The sequence below is a fragment of the Eretmochelys imbricata genome, chromosome 7, assembly GCF_965152235.1.
Source record: "Eretmochelys imbricata isolate rEreImb1 chromosome 7, rEreImb1.hap1, whole genome shotgun sequence".
Classification (NCBI taxonomy): domain Eukaryota; kingdom Metazoa; phylum Chordata; order Testudines; family Cheloniidae; genus Eretmochelys; species Eretmochelys imbricata.
In genome coordinates, this window is record NC_135578.1 from 37524694 (window position 1) to 37542369 (window position 17676).

Sequence of the window (17676 nt, forward strand, 5' to 3'; positions counted from 1 at the left end):
CAGCATGTGAGTTTTAAGATGACTATGCCCCTTTCAATGTATCTTTTGCTATAAATTCCAATGTGCAGTATCCCACAGGCTAAGTAAAATGTGAATATATCTCCCAAGGATAACACCTGCATTTTATCATCTACTTCTCAATCTGTTTATCTGAATGTTTTGGAAGCCCCTGAAACACTTTCAATAAGTAAGGTTGTACTAAATGTCAGATACTATTGTAAAAAGAAAAGGAGTACTTGTGGCACCTTAGAGACTAACCAATTTATTTGAGCATAAGCTTTCGTGAGCTACAGTTCATCGGAATGCATCCGATGAAGTGAGCTGTAGCTCACGAAAGCTTATGCTCAAATAAATTGGTTAGTCTCTAAGGTGCCACAAGTACTCCTTTTCTTTTTGCGAATACAGACTAACACGGCTGCTACTCCGAAACCAGATACTATTGTGTACTTTGCACACCTTTTTATATAATAACTGAAAGGTTAATGTCTCTCAATGCCTGTATATGGGCTAAGATGGACTCATTAATTGCTAATAGGTTCCAATTGACTAGAAACGCCTGGAGTCATTCAAAGGTTGAATGTGTTCATCATCTTGTACCTGTATTCTAATCAGTCTGGCTTTGTCTGGAGACAGCAATATAGAAGAGCAGTTTCAAATCTGTTAGTGAAATGTGCTGGCTAGACTGCTTTTGAACCTCATTCTTGGGAATCTTTCTTTCTTTGCTAAAAGCTGAGCATTATGTTAAGTAAATGGGGTTTCAGTACATAATACACAACATGTGATAATGGGAATGGAATCCTTTTTGGAATTGTAAAAAGGTTTGACTTTTGTTAAAGAATCTCAGTGGATGGGATCTAGGAGAGGAAAGAGGGAAGTGTCAATCTCTTTCATCACCTATACCCCAGCTGTTTAATAGCTCTTCTTTTTACAAAATTACTTCTAAGTGTACAGCAAAAATATCATGCATTTTAACATCAGCTTCTCATTATATACTTTTTCCTATTATGACATCAGTACAGGTTCAATAGCAATGAATATGTGAACACCTCTTTGCCTGCTATAAACTGTCTTTTTGCCTGTTATAGGCTTTTTAATAGTATTGTAGAAATTACTCTCTTAAGTTGTTTCTATAGAAACTATGTACTGTAGCAAATTTTTGTTAATGAAGTCAATAAAATAACAGAAGCCCTAATTATAAAAAAATAATCCAAGGTTATTCAGAATCAACAGACCACTAATATCTTTATGTAGCCCAGAACTGGGCAACAAACTAGTGTAGGGGAAATAAACAAAAGTCCTCTGTACCTGAACAATTATACATTCACTAAGCTCTGAAAGATTTTTTCAGGAAAGAGCTATTTATACTTTATTTTTAAACCAACTTTTGTACCTTGTTCTGGATAGTACATTTTATTGTGGTTAGGCTCTTTTTCAGGAAGTAAAAATAAGACCAATAAACCAGTCTGGTTAGCTTTCACAAATAGAACACATGCCAAAATCATTAAGTGTTATATTTATTGTGTATGGAATTGGGATGACTCCACAAACAGCAAGCAGAAGAGCTGGAAAGCATGACTGACTAGGCTTTTCCACTGAAGTTAATATATTGTTCAAACACGATATTTATTTACTGATTTTTATATAAAAATCACCCATCACCTTAGCATGTCCATATTAAATTAACAAAATACTGTTCCAAAGAGTCTCAAACTTGCATATTCTGCCCATAAAATGGTACACAGCTTGACTTAGCAGATGTCTTGTACTTTTCCTAGAAGTTTGCCAAACTGACTGAGCTTGAACATCTACACTGCAAATTTTATAGCCCTATAAGCCTGAGCCCGAGTAAGATGATCTGGGCTAGACACAGGTGTCTTATTGTAGTGTAGACATCCCCTGACAGATCTTCATAAAGATCATGTCCCAGAGGCTTAAACCCTGAGAACCTTGCCACCGCTCTTTAAGATCTCAATTCCAAAATCAATAAGAACGGTGATCCAATAGAAATTATATCAGTAGGATATAGGGAGCGGCAGGTTCAGATAATTAGGTGCCAGAACTTACATAACTTCAGTGATTTAATTAAACTTCACTGCATTTGTAAACAAACTGGTACCCAGTGCATGTAACAGTGATGGAGTCAACTGACACTGACCCAGTCATCAGGCTGGATCAATCAGCCTTTTGTAACTTGAGCCATGTCTAAAGACTGGAGCCATGAAAAGTTGTTTCTTAACACACCTCTGTGTCACAACTTCATTACAAGATATCAGAAGAAAACTAAATCTCAGCAAAAATAGAATGAAGCCATCTGAATCCTGTAGTCTAGAAGGGAGTCTGGCAGAGAACTGGATGAGGTGGTTGCAATGTTTCCAAATTTTCCTAGAAGCAAGTTGCATTCACAGAAATCAGATAAATCCTCCATGCTGCTACATGTAACAAGCCCAGAGTCACTGGATATCTACAATATCATACTGTGATGTTCTGTACCTTGGGGGAACACCCAGCAGTCCCATGTTCATGCTTATAATATGATTGTGTGGTATCTAATGCAAAGTTTGTCATGCTGGGTGTCTTCGGACAGCTCATGATGTACTGAGCATTGTTGTTAAGGTAATGTTATAGTAATCTTTGTTATAGATTGTAATTTCATGTATATAGTTATGAGGCTGAAAATATGTCCTCATGGCTTAAAGCAAGCCCAGGCAAAAAACTCTCCAGAAGCAGAGGGGCAGTTTACACCTCCTCAGGGAATATATGGAACAAACCCAGCCCAGCTTTACAGGAACAAAGGACACTGGCCTAGGCAACAACAAAGGATCTGTTGGACTCTTGAGTGAGTCACCCCCCCTTCCTTTGGTCAGTTTGGGACTAAGATGAGGTAATGCTCACCTGACTCTGAAGGGGGAAGCCAAGAGGGAAGAAAGAACATGATAAAAGGGAGAGATGTCTGCAGGTGCTTGTGGATCACCGGGGGCATTTCACGGACATGAAGTGCAGGCTGGTCTGGAAAGGTGCATGACGCACGCATCTTCAGGAACAGAAAAGGACTTTCTTTCCAGACCACAAGATCACAGTGGGGGATGTGGAAATGCCCACAGTAATCCTGGGAGACCCAGCTTACCCCTTACAGCCCTGGCTCATGAAACACAGGACACCTGGACAGCAGCAAGGAGAGTTTTAACAACAAGCTTAGCAGGTGCTGCATGGTGGTAGAATGTGCCTTTGGCCATTTGAAAGCTGTCCGGAGGTGTCTCAATGGCAGGCTAGACCTTACTGAGGATAATATTCCCATGGTCATAGCCGCGTGCTGCACTTTGCATAATCTGTGTGAATCTAAGGGCAAAATGTTTGTTCAGGTGTGGAGAACTGAGGCAGAGCACTTGGCTGCACAGTTTGAACAGCCAGATGCTAGGGCTGTCAGAGGAGCCCAGAGGGCTGCTATTAACATCAGAGAGGCTTTGAGGAATCACTTTGACAATGAAGGGCAATAACACATGTCTGTTTTGGAATTGCTTTCCTGGTACATCCATGTACAATTTTGAGGCCCAAGATGGATGCAACAAAATGCCTTAGAAGCCTGTTCCCGAGAGTGAATTGATTGCTATACGCTTTTGTAGAACACAGAATAAAAATAGTGTACCATTAAATACCTCAACATTTATTTATTGTTAAAAAGAGTTAAACCTCACAACTGTGTGTAGCTCCAGCTATCATTGTGCAAGCTGTGAGAGAGGGTGGAGTGATGGGGAGGCTCAGGAGGGCTGTGAAGTGAAAAGGAATGTGTGGGCACAGAGCGGGGTGGGGTTGGCAAAGAATTGTGCATCTGCATGTGCTGCAGTGGAGGTCGACCACGGATCTGCTCAGTCTGCAGCTGTACCAAAGACTTGACGTCTCTGTCTGATCCTCCATCGCTTTTATCATCTGCTCGGTCGCTTGCCTAGCAAATGCAGCAGTCTCTTTTCCGCCCTGCCTTTCGGGTTCCCAGCACTCTTTGCATTCCCTGGTCTGTCTCTCACCACGCTGCAGCACCTCTTGGAACATGTCTTCTTTGCTGTGCCTAGGGTTCCTCCTTATCTGCTGAAGCCTGTCCACGGGGGTGCATGGCGTATTCCTCAAGGTCTTTGCTGAACAGAAGAGGGATGGTTACATTCCAGCAAATGATTGAAACATTTTAGTAACAAGGGCCTTTTGCTAGTAGAAATCACCTTCTCTCTGACACTCTAGGCAGGCACACAGCTCCGCGAGCACCCCAATCATGCTGAGCGTGGGGAGTGGGGGGAAGGCGGCTGTGCGTACGGACAAAATGGTCACGGCTTGCAGGGCAGCTTTGCAGGGAACTCATTCTAAGATTATCACACACTTTTTCACAGGTGGCCAACCCGCTGGCTGACATCTCGCTGCTGCGGGTTACCAGGGAAACCAGAGCACAACTGCTGAAAGCTTGCGGCTTTCACTCTGGTCTAGATGCAGCTCAGCTATGTGCCGTTTTGGTCCCAGCTCCAGTGATTGCTAAATGGCATGGTACAGTTTCCTACAATGGGGGAACTAACAAGGCTGCAATCCCTTGGAATCTGCAGCAGAGGATAAACAAGTACCTCTTGGAAACTTTCCAGAACTTCTCTCTGGAGGATTCCCTGCAGGTCTCGATGTCCATTGAGACCCTGGTTGGCCATGCAGATTAGCTACACAGGGCAATGTCCAGCTCACAGAAAATACTACCTGCCTCCCACTTTTCGATTCCCTACACAACCCACAGCAACTTACCCGACGTCTCATCTGCTCCTGCTCCCAGATGAGCTCTTGTGGTGTGGAGAAAAGTTCCTGGCTGCCTGCTGAACCAGGCAACCCCGCTGGGAGAACAACATCCTCTTCTAGCTCGACTTCTTCATCCAGAATTTCAGCCTCCAGGTTACCTCCTCTTTCCGCTGCCTGCGAAGTATCCACGGGGCTATCAGCGATGGAGGTGGGGTCACCACTGAGGATAGCATTCAGCTCCTTATAGAAGCGGCAGGTCTTAGGTGCACCACCAGAGCGATGGTTCTCCTTTGCCTTATAGTACGCCTGCCTCACCTCCTTTATCTTCGCTGTACACTGCTGCATGTCCCAATCATAGCTCTTTTCGCACAAGCCTCGATAAATTTGCTTTTATGTGTCCCAATTGCTACGGGTCAATCGCAGCTGTGACTGAACAGACTCCTCTCCCCATATACTGATCAGATCCAACAACTCAGAGGTGGTCCAAGTGGGAGCGCGTTTGGTGCAATAGCCAGCCATGCTGACCTGGGAAGCCACCTGGGAAGCTCCTCTGGGAAGCCAGAAAGCAGGAAATGAAATTTTAAATTCCTGGGGCTTGCAAGGGGGAGGGACGGGTTGACTGCAGGGCAATGGAGTTCAAACCGCCGACCAGAGCAATAGCATGGGAATTGTGGGATACTTTCTGGAGGCCAATAAAATCGGGGGAAAAAAAGCTGTGGTGTCTACACTGGCTGTTTGTTGACAATAAAGGAAGGGGAAAAGACAAAAGTCTCTCACTGGGGTGGTAGTTTTTTGTCGCCAAAACTAGGTATTTGTTTCGAAAAAAAGTCATATTGCAGTGTGTAAACTATCACTGTTTTGGCGACAAAACTTGCCAGTGTAAACAAGCCCTTTGTCTCAAGAGATAAAGAAGGTACTAAAAACAAATTGTTTTGACACTGGAAATACATTTTAAAAATAGGGTTGTTAAGTGATTAAAAAAATTAATCACGATTAATCACGGGATTAAAAAATTAATCGCAGTTTTAACCGCACTGCTAAACAATGTTAGAATACCATTTATTTAAAAAATTTGGGGGGTTCTATATTTTCAAATATAGGCTGGGAGCTCTGGGCTTCAGCCCTCCTTGGGGCATCAACCCACTCAGAGCTCCAGGCTTCTGTCCCTCCACCACCCACAGAGCTACAGACTGGGGCTTCAGCCCCTCTACAGCTCCAGGCTGGAGTTTCAGCCTGCCTGCCTCCCCACCCACCTTGGAAAGCTCTGGGCTGCGGCTTCAGCGCCTCTGCCGCCGATGCGTCCCTCCCCACCCACAGATATGCAATTAATGCGTTAATTTTGTTTTCAGTTAATTCACAGGCATTAACTTTGATTAACTGACAGCCCTATAAAAACCTATTTCAAAATATACACTGGAGTGGAGTGCAATAAAACTCACTTTAGATAAGCTATTACCAGCAGGACAGTGGGGTGGGAGGAGGTATTGTTTCATATTCTCTGTGTATATATAAAGTCTGCTGCAGTTTCCACGGTATGCATCTGATGAAGTGAGCTGTAGCTCACGAAAGCTCATGCTCAAATAAATTGGTTAGTCTCTAAGGTGCCACAAGTACTCCTTTTCTTTTTGCGAATACAGACTAACACGGCTGTTACTCTGAAATAAAACTATAGCAACCATATACAATTGACAAACTGTTATACCTAAGCTTGTCTCATAAGGGCCCTGTGGCAAAGCTACACTGGATAGAAGAAAGGCATATTTTACTTAGAGGACCTAAAGTGTGAGATTTCTCTATTCTTATAGCACATAACTATAGCAACATAGATTGTGAGTTAAATAGGTCCTTACTAAAACTAAAAAATATTTTGAGGTTAGATCCTGCAAATGGATCTGCCCAGGTACACCTGTGTGGAGTCTGACTTAAATGGGCTCTGGATGACTGCAGGAGTCTGCCCACATGGGTCCATTTGCAGGTTTTAGTCTTATCTTGAAGGTAATGGGAGATCTATGTGAAGAAAGATTGCAGGATTTAACCCACCACTGATGATAAATTTTAGATTGTAAACTCTCTTGGGGAGAGGGAGAAAGGTGTCTGGTGCCTAAAATGTGCTAGGTGCCATTTTAATAAAATAACAGTCCTCTTTAAGATCTAGCTGTTGTGACTCACCATGGGAGAAAAAGTATATACTGTAAATAACCCAAACAGCAACTATTCATGTGAGTATCAATTACTGTAAAAGTTTAGCACTGCAATACTCTTGCTATTTTTCTTTAATCTTACCTCCAGGACATTTTGGGATGAACCAATGTAAACAGCTTTATTCCATTTTATTTTTTCCATTCCAGAAAAATCAAGCTTGCTGCCTTGATAGTAGCTTCATATTTAGGATGTCCCATTGCTGTGCATTAAACATGCATGCAATCTAAATTTAAAATGGAGGGGGGGAAATAATTACTCTTCCACTATCTTTTACCACACCAAATACATAAGGGCCACAAATCCTTTTAAGGCTTAGCTGTAAAATATAACAAAGCTACAAACAGCTGCAATAATAAGCTCCTTCTTAGTGTGTCACAGCTCTTTTTTTGAATAGCTTACCTTTTAGATTTTCATCGCTTGGTTTAATGCCTTGATTTGTTCAAGATGCTTTCTATACAACCTGTTTACCTTGGACTTCTTTTGTACCCAGTGATATAAATACTGTAGGCTGAAGGTAAAAGTGAAGTACTGTTATAGCCATTCCTCCCTGAGAACTTTGTGTGTGCATTTATTTGTCTTTGCTTTGTTACTTTTTTCACTTAGCCCTGGTAGACACTTAAAATATAGATTAACCTAGCTGTGTTCTCAAAGGCATGAAAAATTCCAACCCCTCTGCCCCCCATCGTTAAGCCAACGTAACACCTGAGGTAGATGCTGCTAGATCAATGGAAGAATTCTTGTGTCAACCTAGCTACTGCCACTTAGGGAGGTGGCTTATTACATCAATGGAAAAACCCCTTCCACTGATGTAAGCAATCTACATTATGATGATACAGCAACATAGCTGCAGCTGTGCCACTGTAGCGTAGATATGCTCTAACAGTAGTCTTGTCTGTGCTGTTCCTTGTAGTTTATCCACATTTGTTTTTATCTATGTATTTATTTAAATGCAGTGAAATTGCAATTAAATGGTGTGGAAAGTTTAAGACCAATGTTTTACACTCATCATTTGAGGATCTTAAAGCAGTTTAGAAACTAAATTGTATAATCCCAGTCAAGTAGATGAAAAATATATGTACTGATACTGCACATAGTAAACTGAGGCACAGAGAAGATAATTCTCAAGATCACACAATGATTAGTGGCATTCCTGGGAATGGAACTCAGGAGTGCTGACTTCCATTCCCCCACTCTAATCACTGGCCACCCTACTTCTCACATTTGTACATAGTGAGATCTTCTGTGATGTTCTGTCTGAAGCTGTATCTGGACATAATAGAGCATGACACAAATGAAGTGAGAGACTCTGTATTGTACTGTCAACCTAAGCAAACATGAACATGAAACAAATCAACCAAGAAAGACACTAATAACTTCTACTTTATTTTGACTGTTTTTTTTTCCACTTCTATTTTTGTGTTGTGATAATTTTGTTTTGTTGCTCAATTTCCTTGTTCTGGCTTTCTTTTTCCTTGCAATGGCTATATTTCTTTACAATACTTCATTGTTTAGCTATTTGGAATTTGGCTTAGTTTGTTCCCTAAATATGTTAACTTTTTCTATGACTGTGTGGCTTCTTCTCTCTCCTATAACGGTAAGCTTTGTGTGGCTTCTTCTCTCTATTACAAGTTTAAAAATTAATCAGCAGTCTCTTATCAATATCACTTATCCTGGGATCACTTTCCCCTTTCCTCTCTATTTTTTCTTGGGTTTCTTTTGTCTCATGTTGTCTTGTTTATCTCATATTTTACAACTCTTTATATAAAGTGCACAGTGTAGGCTCTGCCAGAACCTATCTCCTTGACACAGTATTATACAAATTAAGTATGTCTGTATAACTAGTGTTTAAATGGCTTAAAATTACTTGTTTTTCTGGGCCAGATTTTGCAGTCAGATGTGCATACAACTCCTGTTAAGGCCTTGTGAGTTGTATACGTGCATCTGAGGGCAGAACTGGACACAAGGTTTAATATAACAATTTAATAAAAACTACTCTACAGGAAAAGTTCAGTTCATGTTTATAAAACATGCCTTTTGGTGTGTGTCAGGGTCTTGCTCTTTGGAGATATCATATCGGTTTTATTTGTTGGTCTTTTTTCTTTTTGCAGGACAAGGCCTGTGGCAGTGGGAAAGAGGGGAGAATAAAGGTATGTCTACAAGGGAAAATTTTACCAGTTATACTACTATAGTTAAACTGTTATAATGCCCCATGTGGACACATTTTCTGGTATGAGTGCCTTTTTTTTTTTTTTTTTTTGATTGAGCTTCAACCCTCACCAAAATGACATAAATTAAACTAAAATAAGACACTTAGGCCAGGACTACACTAGAAAAGTTTGGTGTTATCACAGTGTTGGTAAGGAGGGTGATTATTTATTACATTTTTATACCAGAAAAATCCTAATGTAGATGCAGTTATACAGGCTAATAATTTTATCTAGCTGTTATATAGTGCTTTTCAACAGCAGATCTCGAAGTGCTTCACAATCTTTTAATGTATTTATTCTCAAAAAGTGTATTTACCAGTATAGCTTATTTTGTTGCTGGCATAAGCTATGTTGTCAAAAGCATGGTTTTGCTAGTATAAACTGCATCTACACTGGGAGAGTTTGCTGGCATATCTATGCCAGCAAAGCTTTTCTAGTGTAGGTTAGTCCTTAGGCTGGCATAAATTTCCACACATAGAGGTATACTGCTATATTGGTTTAAATTCACACCTTAGTTGTTTATACTGGTATTTTCCTGTGTAGACAAGCCCTAAATATGACGGATTGGAAAAAACCTCCATGCCATCACAGGCCTATTTAGGCAAGAGTTATTGGTGTTGAGTTAACTGATCTGCAGTTAACATGATTGTAAATGCAAACATATATGCTCTACAAAGTATTGTTCCAGGACACAATGTGGCTGAGACTTGACTTACGTTTAGAAAATTAGGTTGGTTTAACTATGTTGGTCAGGGGTTTGAAAAATCTACACCCTTGAGCGGCAAAGTTAAGCTGACCTAAATCACTGTGTAGACAGCGCTAGGTCGACAGAAGAATTCTTCTGCCGACCTAGCTAATGCCTCTTATGGAGGTGGATTACCTAGCTAACAGGAGAATCCCTCCTGTTGCCATACGTAGTGTCTACACTGAAGCGCTATGGGAGGGCCACTGTAGTGTTTTAAGTATAGACAAGCTCTGAGCCTTTGGGCTTGTTTCCATTAAACTTTTATACTGTGAGTTAATTGACTGCTAATTAACTTGAGGTACTTAACACATTTGCAAAGGCTAGTCTTACACACTTTCCATACATTTGTTCTAGGCTACAACTGTTGCTTAACTAGTAAAGTTTACAAACTTTAAGCCTTGCAATCCAGTCAGCTAGATACAAGAAACATATTGATATTACAGATCTGTAAACTGGTAAAGAACAAACATCTGTAGCCCAGAACAAACATGTGAGAGGTAATATCTGGTAGTAATACATAGCTCTTATATTATGCTTTTCATCAGTCGATCTCAAAGAATTTGTCAATTTTTAATGTATCCATGCTTGCAACACCCCTGTGCAGGAAGGCCTTACCTAACATCACACAGGAAATCTGTGGTGATCAGAGAATTGAATGCAGGCTTCCCATGGTCTAAGCTAGTGCCCTAACCACTGGACAATCCTTCTTCCTCTTAATACCATTTTCCGATCTGTACACTAGACTTTTAACACACGTTAATGTGTACATACAGATGGCTGGAGGGAGGGTAATACAGTGTTGCCACCTCTCACGATTTTTTCATTAATAGTGAGGTTTGGCCAGGGCTGGAGTGAGGCCATGTCTACACTACAAACTGTGGTAGACACAAGTTATGTAGGCACACAGCTGCCAAAGTTTGTGTATCACTCAAATGCATGCATACTTGGCGGCTTGCTTTGGTACAGTATGTATTCACCTAGCATGCTTGCGTCCATGTAAAGTGCAGCGCTCCATAGATAAGTATCCTGGTGCAGTGTGCCACATGCTGCCAACTACTGCAATGTCTTTTTTGGGAATTTTTCACAGTGTGTTGTGGGATAAAAAGGATTCGCCCAGGGATGTCTAGGAGCTTCAGGTAAACTTCCTAGCATGCAAATTTATCCTCCCATAATGCCATCCAAATCCCATAATTTTCATGCCTTTAAAAAATCCCACAAACCTGTATAGCACTTTTCATTGTCTCCTATCTCTGACAGGAGCATGGAGCCTGCAGAGTTCTGCGCTATTCTCATGAATGTTGCAAATACAGGATGCATGATTCTCCTGTATTTACAGACCCACAGGAAGTACTGCAACAATGGGGAACATGTAGATTTCTTCGCAGACAGTTTGCTGAGAAACAGAGAAAAATAATTCAGGGTTGTTGGTGGCATTCACAGAGCAGCTGCAGACACAGGAGTGCTGCTTCTGGGGCCGAGAAATGAGCACTGACTGGTGGAATCACATCATAATGCAGGTTTAGGATGATGAGCAGTGGTTGCAGCATTTGCATCCAAAAGGCCACATTTTTAGATCTGCGTGCCAAGCTTGTTCCAATCCACCAGCATATGGATACCAGAATGAGAGATCCATTAACAATGGAGAAGCAAGAGGTGATCGCACTCTGGTAGCAATCCTGTACTGAAAGCTTCCAGTCAGTGGGAAATCATTTTGGAGTTGGAAAATCCTCAGCTACGGTGGAGGCCATCATCATGCAAGCATGTAGGGCCATTAACCATCTCCTGCTAATGCAGGCCTGTAACTCTCAGCAACATGCAGAGAATTGGGGGAGGGATAGCTCAGTGGTTTGAGCATTGGCCTGCTAAACCCAGGGCCATTTAGGGATCTGGGGCAAAAATTGGGGATTGGTCCTGCTTTGAGCAGGGAGTTGGACTAGATGACCTCCTGAGGTCCCTTCCAACCCTGATATTCTATGAATAATGGATGGATTTTCAAAAGTGGGGTTCCAGAACTGCAGTGGGGCAGCAGACTGCATAGGCATGTATATCCTTACTTGTGGCAGCAGCCCACTTTTCTACAGAGTAAACCAGGGGTGGGCAAACTTTTTGGCCTGAGGGCCACATCTGGATGGGGAAATTGCATGCAGGGCCATCAATGTGGGGTTGGGGTGTGGGAGGGGTGCGGCAGTGGGCTCAGGGCAGGGGGCTGGGGCGCAGGAGGGGTGCAGCAGGGGGATCAAGGCAGGGGGTTAGGAGGCTCAGGACAGGAGTTTGGGGTGCAGGAGGAGTGAGGGGTGTGGGCTCCGGCCCTGTGCCGCTTATCTGGGCCCCTGGGGGAGGTGGGGTGCAGGTACCTCCCTGAAGCTCCCATTGGCTGCAGTTCCCCATTCCCAGCCAATAGGAGCTGCGGGGGAAGGTACCCGCAGGCGAGGGCAGCTCACGGAGCCCTCTGTCCCCACCCCACCCCACCCCAAGGGCTGCAGGAACATGGTGCCGGCCGCTTCCGGAAGTGGCGTGGGGCCCATGGCGCCACAGGGTGGCAATCCTGGATCTGGCCCGTAGTTTGCCCACCCCTGGAGTAAACCAACAGAAAGGGCTACTTTTCTATGGTCATGCAAACATTGGTGGATCATGGGGGGGATGTGTCATTAATATTAATGTGGGCTGGTGAAGGAAGGTGCATGACATTTGCATTTTTAAGAATTTGGGAATGTCCAGAAAGTTGCAAGCAGGGATGTTTTTTTCTGACTTGTGGATTACGATGGGCAATATCGAAATGCCAATAGTGATTCTGTGTGACCCAAACTCCCCTTGTTCTTCTAGCTCATGAAACTGTACACTGGCCACCTTAACAGCACCAAGGAAAGATTCAACTGCTGGCTCAGCCGGTGAAGAATGATAGTGTGGTTTTGGTGGATTGAAGGGACACTAGCAGTGTTTACTCACTAGAATGGATCTCAGTGAGAAAAATATCCCAATGGTTGTAGCTGCCTGTTATCCTGTATAATGTCTATGAATATGATTTTGTTATACTAAAATAAAGCAAATTTCACAGAACAATCATAGGGAAAAATGTACAAAATCAGGGTATGGTTATGGGAGAGCTGAAGCCAAAGCCTGAGCCCTGCTGCCTGGGGCTGAAGCTAAAGAAGACATGGAGATCTGTTAAAGTCATGGAATCCATGACCTCTGTGACCAAACTGTATCCTTAATAATGACTCTGAGAGAAAGGGAGAAAAGCTACTGCCAGGATGGAGGGAAGACGTGGTTCTGCTATCTGCTGAGTTTGAACAGCCAGACACAAGGGCTATTACAAGAGCCCAACATAGAGCTGTGTAATTGACGGAGGCTTTGAAAGAGCACTTTAATGGTCAGAGACAGTATTGTTCTGTGGTGATATTGTCTGGGCCTGCAGCTTTGGGTGCTGCTAAGAACTGTATAGTGCTTGCTATAAATTTATAAATATGACTTTGTGTCTTCTGAAAGCTCTGAATTACTGTATGTGGTTTTTACTGTGCATTTACAAGTATTGTTTGTTTTGACTACCGCTATGCATTCTGCAAAATTTGTTGTGAACTAATACAGTAATTTTGATTCTCCAAAATATAGAATTTTAGGGTGGGGAGGGAGGAGTGCAGAAATATGTTAAATTTTTTTTTTTTTTAAATCCAAAGGCAACATATATAAAATTTTCAATGTAATGGGACAAAAATTTAAAATGAGAAAGGAAATAAATGCTTATGTCCATTTGAGTGCACAAATGTAGCCCATTATTGATACACATAAACTGACCTGTGTGAACCAAAGCTATTGTATGTGAAACAGTGGTTTTCCTTATTGTTTCCTGGCATGCAGTGGTAGGGGTAGTAATGTGACATGTGATATGTTGGAGGATATAGTGAATGGCAAACATGGAGTCCTCCAAGGACTACAGAGGGTGGAGAGTCTGGGATTTTTTGACCTACAGAGGTCAACCAAGGTCTGTAGCATTTAGGATTGCTGCCTGAGAAGACCCTTTATGTCTTGGTGGCATTTTCTTCTCCTTATCCTGTTGGGACTCCTGGGCCCTGTTTCTTCTCCTCTTTCTCTATGCTCTTGGTCATATTGGCCCTCCAAGCCCTTTGTTCACGGTCCAATGCAGCACCGGCTTGACATGTTCTGCAAGATCCTGCTTCCCTCATCCTCTTTCTTCTCCTCCTCAGGGTCAGGTGTTCTACAGGCATGGAGGGGCACCCTTCAAGGCTGCCATGCCAGATGTGTCATTGGATTTACAGTCACAATGCAAAGGGAAAAAATGTTTCAAAACTCCCTTCTTTTATTCCAATAAATACTTTGAATAAGAAATGCTGATTGACACTTTAGCTTCAGAGTGCCTTGGACACAGCACTGCTCTCCAGCCCCAACCATGGTGCGTATGGCCTACCATGGATTGGGGTGGGGAGGAGGGATTTTCTGTTACATGAAGCTATAAAACTTTGGTCCCTATGGGTATAGGGCAATGGCAGTGAATGTTGGCACTATATCCACAGGCGGTGGTGATTTTAGCTGATCTCATTCCTGAGTGTGTCAAAGGCACAGAGAACACAGTTGTTACTGGTTTCCTGAAGCCACTGAGGCCCATATACTATGAGCTTGTTTACTGCAATAGTGCCATCCAAACTCATCATAGAGTGGCATGGAAAAGTATCCTACCATGGAGGAAGAAATAAGGCAGCTATCCTTAGAAAACTTATGGAGATCCTCTGCAGTCCTCACCCAGAAAATTGAACTGAAATCTCTAGGAGGATAAAACAGATATCCCCATGTACATAAATGAAGTGCTTGCATAGCCCCCCTCCAGGCTACCCCAATAGGGGAAAGAAAAGCAGTTGCCAACTTTACCTCCATCTGTTGTGTCTCTACTTCTTCTCATAAGAGTAAAATAATGAAAAGTCAGTATCTTTTTTCTTGTTAACGTGGGGATGGGATGGGTGCCATCTTTACATTTAAACATTGTAAGGAAAAATGAATAGACACACTTACCCGAGTTCCCTTCCCCTTCATCAGGCTCATCTGCATTTGCCTGGTGACACTGGCTAGGCTGTGGCAGTCTCAAATAGCTCCTGGCTTCCATGACTGGAATCTACCACTTCTTCCTCTTCCTTCTCCCCGCTGTTCAAGGCAGGGGTCCCTGTCTCAGGGTCCTTCAGGTATCCACAGTGGTCTGAAGTGTGCTGGTGGGGTCTCTGCAAAGCATGGCATGTAGTTCCTTGTAGAAACAGAAAGTCTGTGGTGAAGCACGCAGATCTACTGTTGTGCTCCCTCACCTTGTGGTTTCCCTGATGCCAGTGCCTTTGCTTTCACACCGCACTGCTCCTGATTCCTGTCATACCCCTTTGCCTGTGTAATCTGCTCACATGTAAAATGTCCATGTTTCTACAGGTGGCCTGTAGGTGTGAATGTACAGGAGAACCATTAGTTCCTGTCTGATCCAGGCAGGAGCACAACTAGTGCGCGGAGCTGCCATGGTCAGCTGGGCGGTTGCACACAACAAGGGTGAGCTACTAGCAGAGGTGAAAGTGGGCCAGTACGGTGTACTAGTAAGAAGTTGCCACCGGTATGGGCCTGTACACAGCCAATGTTAAAGCGCTGCTGTGGCAGAGTTTTAAGGACTCTCCTGGGAGGGCTGCCAAAGGTGTTGGGGGGAAGGGGCAGCTCTCCAGGGCCTGGTGATTTAAAAGGACCTGGGGCTCCCACGGCAATGGCTGGAGCCCTGGGTGGCGCGGAAGAGTTGGCTGGTGGAGGCTGACCCCCAGCTCCGCCTCTTCTGGGGTCCCAGAGCCAGGCCCCATACAGGTGAGAGTTTTATGTTACTTTCACCCCTGGCTGCTAGGTATGCTTGCCAAGGTGGGCAATCAGGAAAAGGCATTTCAAAAACACAGGGGAGGTTGTAAAGGCAGGAGGGTGGTCTCTGGTTGGTGAGCCTTGCGCAGTGGAGTTTAAAAGTGTGACTAGCAGCCAGTGTAATGGAATGGGGCAGTGTGGGCCAGCTGCTGGAAGACTGGGAGGGTCAACACAGGTCCTGCAGTGGCTACACAGGCACTGCGTCCTCCTCAGACGGTCGATGATACCTCTACCCTGTTGAGAGGGTGGTTTTCCTGCATGTTGCTGCTACACGGGCTGGAAACAAATTTGAGCACAGACACATCCACAAATAGGTCACCGCAAGGGAACGAGCAGCGCCCAGCCTCGCTAGGGGAAGCTAGTCTCTCACGCTGACAGAAGCAGCACCAGCTACATCCAAAACTGCAGCTACTGGGGCGGGTGTGACACCCCACTGCCAGGCTACTTCCCCCAGGGGAAGAGCAGACAGCTCAGCAGAGCTCTGGCAGGCAAGCCGAGCTCGCCTCTCCTCCCTGCAAGTAGCCAAAGCCCCTGCATCCCGGAAGAGGCTGAGGCGGAGGGAGCAGAAAGAAGCGAGGCAGAGCAGCCAGCTGTGAGTAAAGAGATCCCGCCGCAGCTGCTCCCGGAGGAGAAGGGCGAGCCCCAGCCCCCAGGAAGCGCAGTGGCGGCGGGGCAAGGCGTATGGTCACACTGATTGTCACAGAAGAGGGGCGGGCAGTGGCTGTTGTCAGACCCCACTCCACACGTAGAGCCGGAGTCTTTCACCCCCTCTCCCCACGCGGCTCCCCCTGCTCTCAAATGGCGACTTGGGTCGCACAGGGGGCGGGCCAGAAGGTGGGTCTCATCGATGGCTCGGCGGTCTGGGCTAGCGGCGGGGGAGGAGGAGGAGCCGAGCGCCGGCCCGATCGATGGGCTCGCGAGAAATGTCTCGCGGAGGGTGAGGCGGCCATTTTAGATGGGGAGCGGAACGAACGGCGCCGAGTGAGGAGCGAGGCCGGGGGAGCCGTGGAGCCTGCGTGAGGGAGGTACGGGCAGTGCGGGGACCAAGGTCACTGAGGGGGGTGGAGTAACGGGGGTTCCCCCTCCCTCGGCCGGGCTCCCCTTCCTAGCTCCTTTCCCTGGAGCGGAGTCAGCGGTTCCTTGCCCTGTTGCTGAACCCCGGGGACGCTGACCCGCCCGGGGAGGAGACGCCGCCCCGTTGGAGAGCGGGTGTCAGCGAGGTGACCCTCTCTTCCCCCGACATAGGCGGAGGGCCCTGGGCTGCCCTTGCGCTAGGAGCGGTGAAGAGACGGGACCGGACGGGGGCAGCCTGCTGGAGCCGTTTGTAGCTGGGTCCCTGCCTGGCTTGAGCCTTGAGCAGGGCGCTGCAGGCGCAGTGGCCTGGACCCAGCACCGCGGAAGGGGACAGGGACGGGGAGGGGGGCTCCTCCTTCTGTAGGCGCTGCGGATCAGGGGAGGGTGGCCCTTTTGCCTGGCGGTGTCAATGGGAGCCCCCCAGAGGTGACTGGGGGCAGAGAGAGTGTTCCCTCCTGCAGGGAGAGACGCTGGAAAGCGGGGCTGTAGCCAGGGGTCTGTGACAGTCATTAGCTAAGTGGCCGAGTAGTGTGGGGCGTGCCATGTAGCTGAGGAGTTTGTACAGCCCTTCCTGTTTTAGTTTGTTTCTCCTTCTCCATGGGTTTTTTTTTTTTTTAATCTCTCCCACACTGTTCATTAGGTCTGGCGGGACAGGTGAGCAATGGGCACCTAGAAGCACCTGGAATGCTACCCTGATAAAGTATGGTATGCTGTTCTGTATTTATCTGTACTGAAATGATCTACTTGGAGCTGTACTAGTACTGCACAGAATTGGGGACTATTGTGCCAAGTATCTAGTGCTGTACA

At 45.0% G+C, this 17676-nt stretch overlaps 2 protein-coding genes across 9 annotated transcripts in view; one reads left to right on the forward strand and one right to left on the reverse strand.

The window, feature by feature from the left end:
* Positions 1 to 3704: 3704 nt before the first annotated feature.
* LOC144268090 (uncharacterized) lies at positions 3705 to 15456 on the reverse strand. Its single transcript, XM_077822680.1, has 4 exons — positions 14935 to 15456; positions 7042 to 7183; positions 4768 to 5308; positions 3705 to 4127 (listed from the first exon to the last, which is right to left on the reverse strand). The coding sequence occupies exons 3-4, from the start codon at positions 5101 to 5103 to the stop codon at positions 4116 to 4118; spliced, it is 348 nt and encodes a 115-aa protein (XP_077678806.1). The 5' UTR covers positions 5104 to 5308; positions 7042 to 7183; positions 14935 to 15456; the 3' UTR covers positions 3705 to 4115.
* A 1241-nt stretch (positions 15457 to 16697) lies between these two features.
* The window catches only part of RAF1 (Raf-1 proto-oncogene, serine/threonine kinase), a 94398-nt gene continuing 93419 nt past the window's right edge, over positions 16698 to 17676 (forward strand). For 4 of the 8 annotated variants that reach the window (XM_077821212.1, XM_077821213.1, XM_077821210.1 and 1 more), the window contains exons 1-2: positions 16712 to 16820; positions 17510 to 17574. The gene's annotated coding sequence lies outside the window, so the exon portion shown is untranslated. Of the gene's footprint in view, positions 16821 to 17509; positions 17575 to 17676 lie in introns of all 8 variants that reach the window. The other 4 variants (XM_077821219.1, XM_077821215.1, XM_077821218.1 and 1 more) reach the window with 4 other exon arrangements.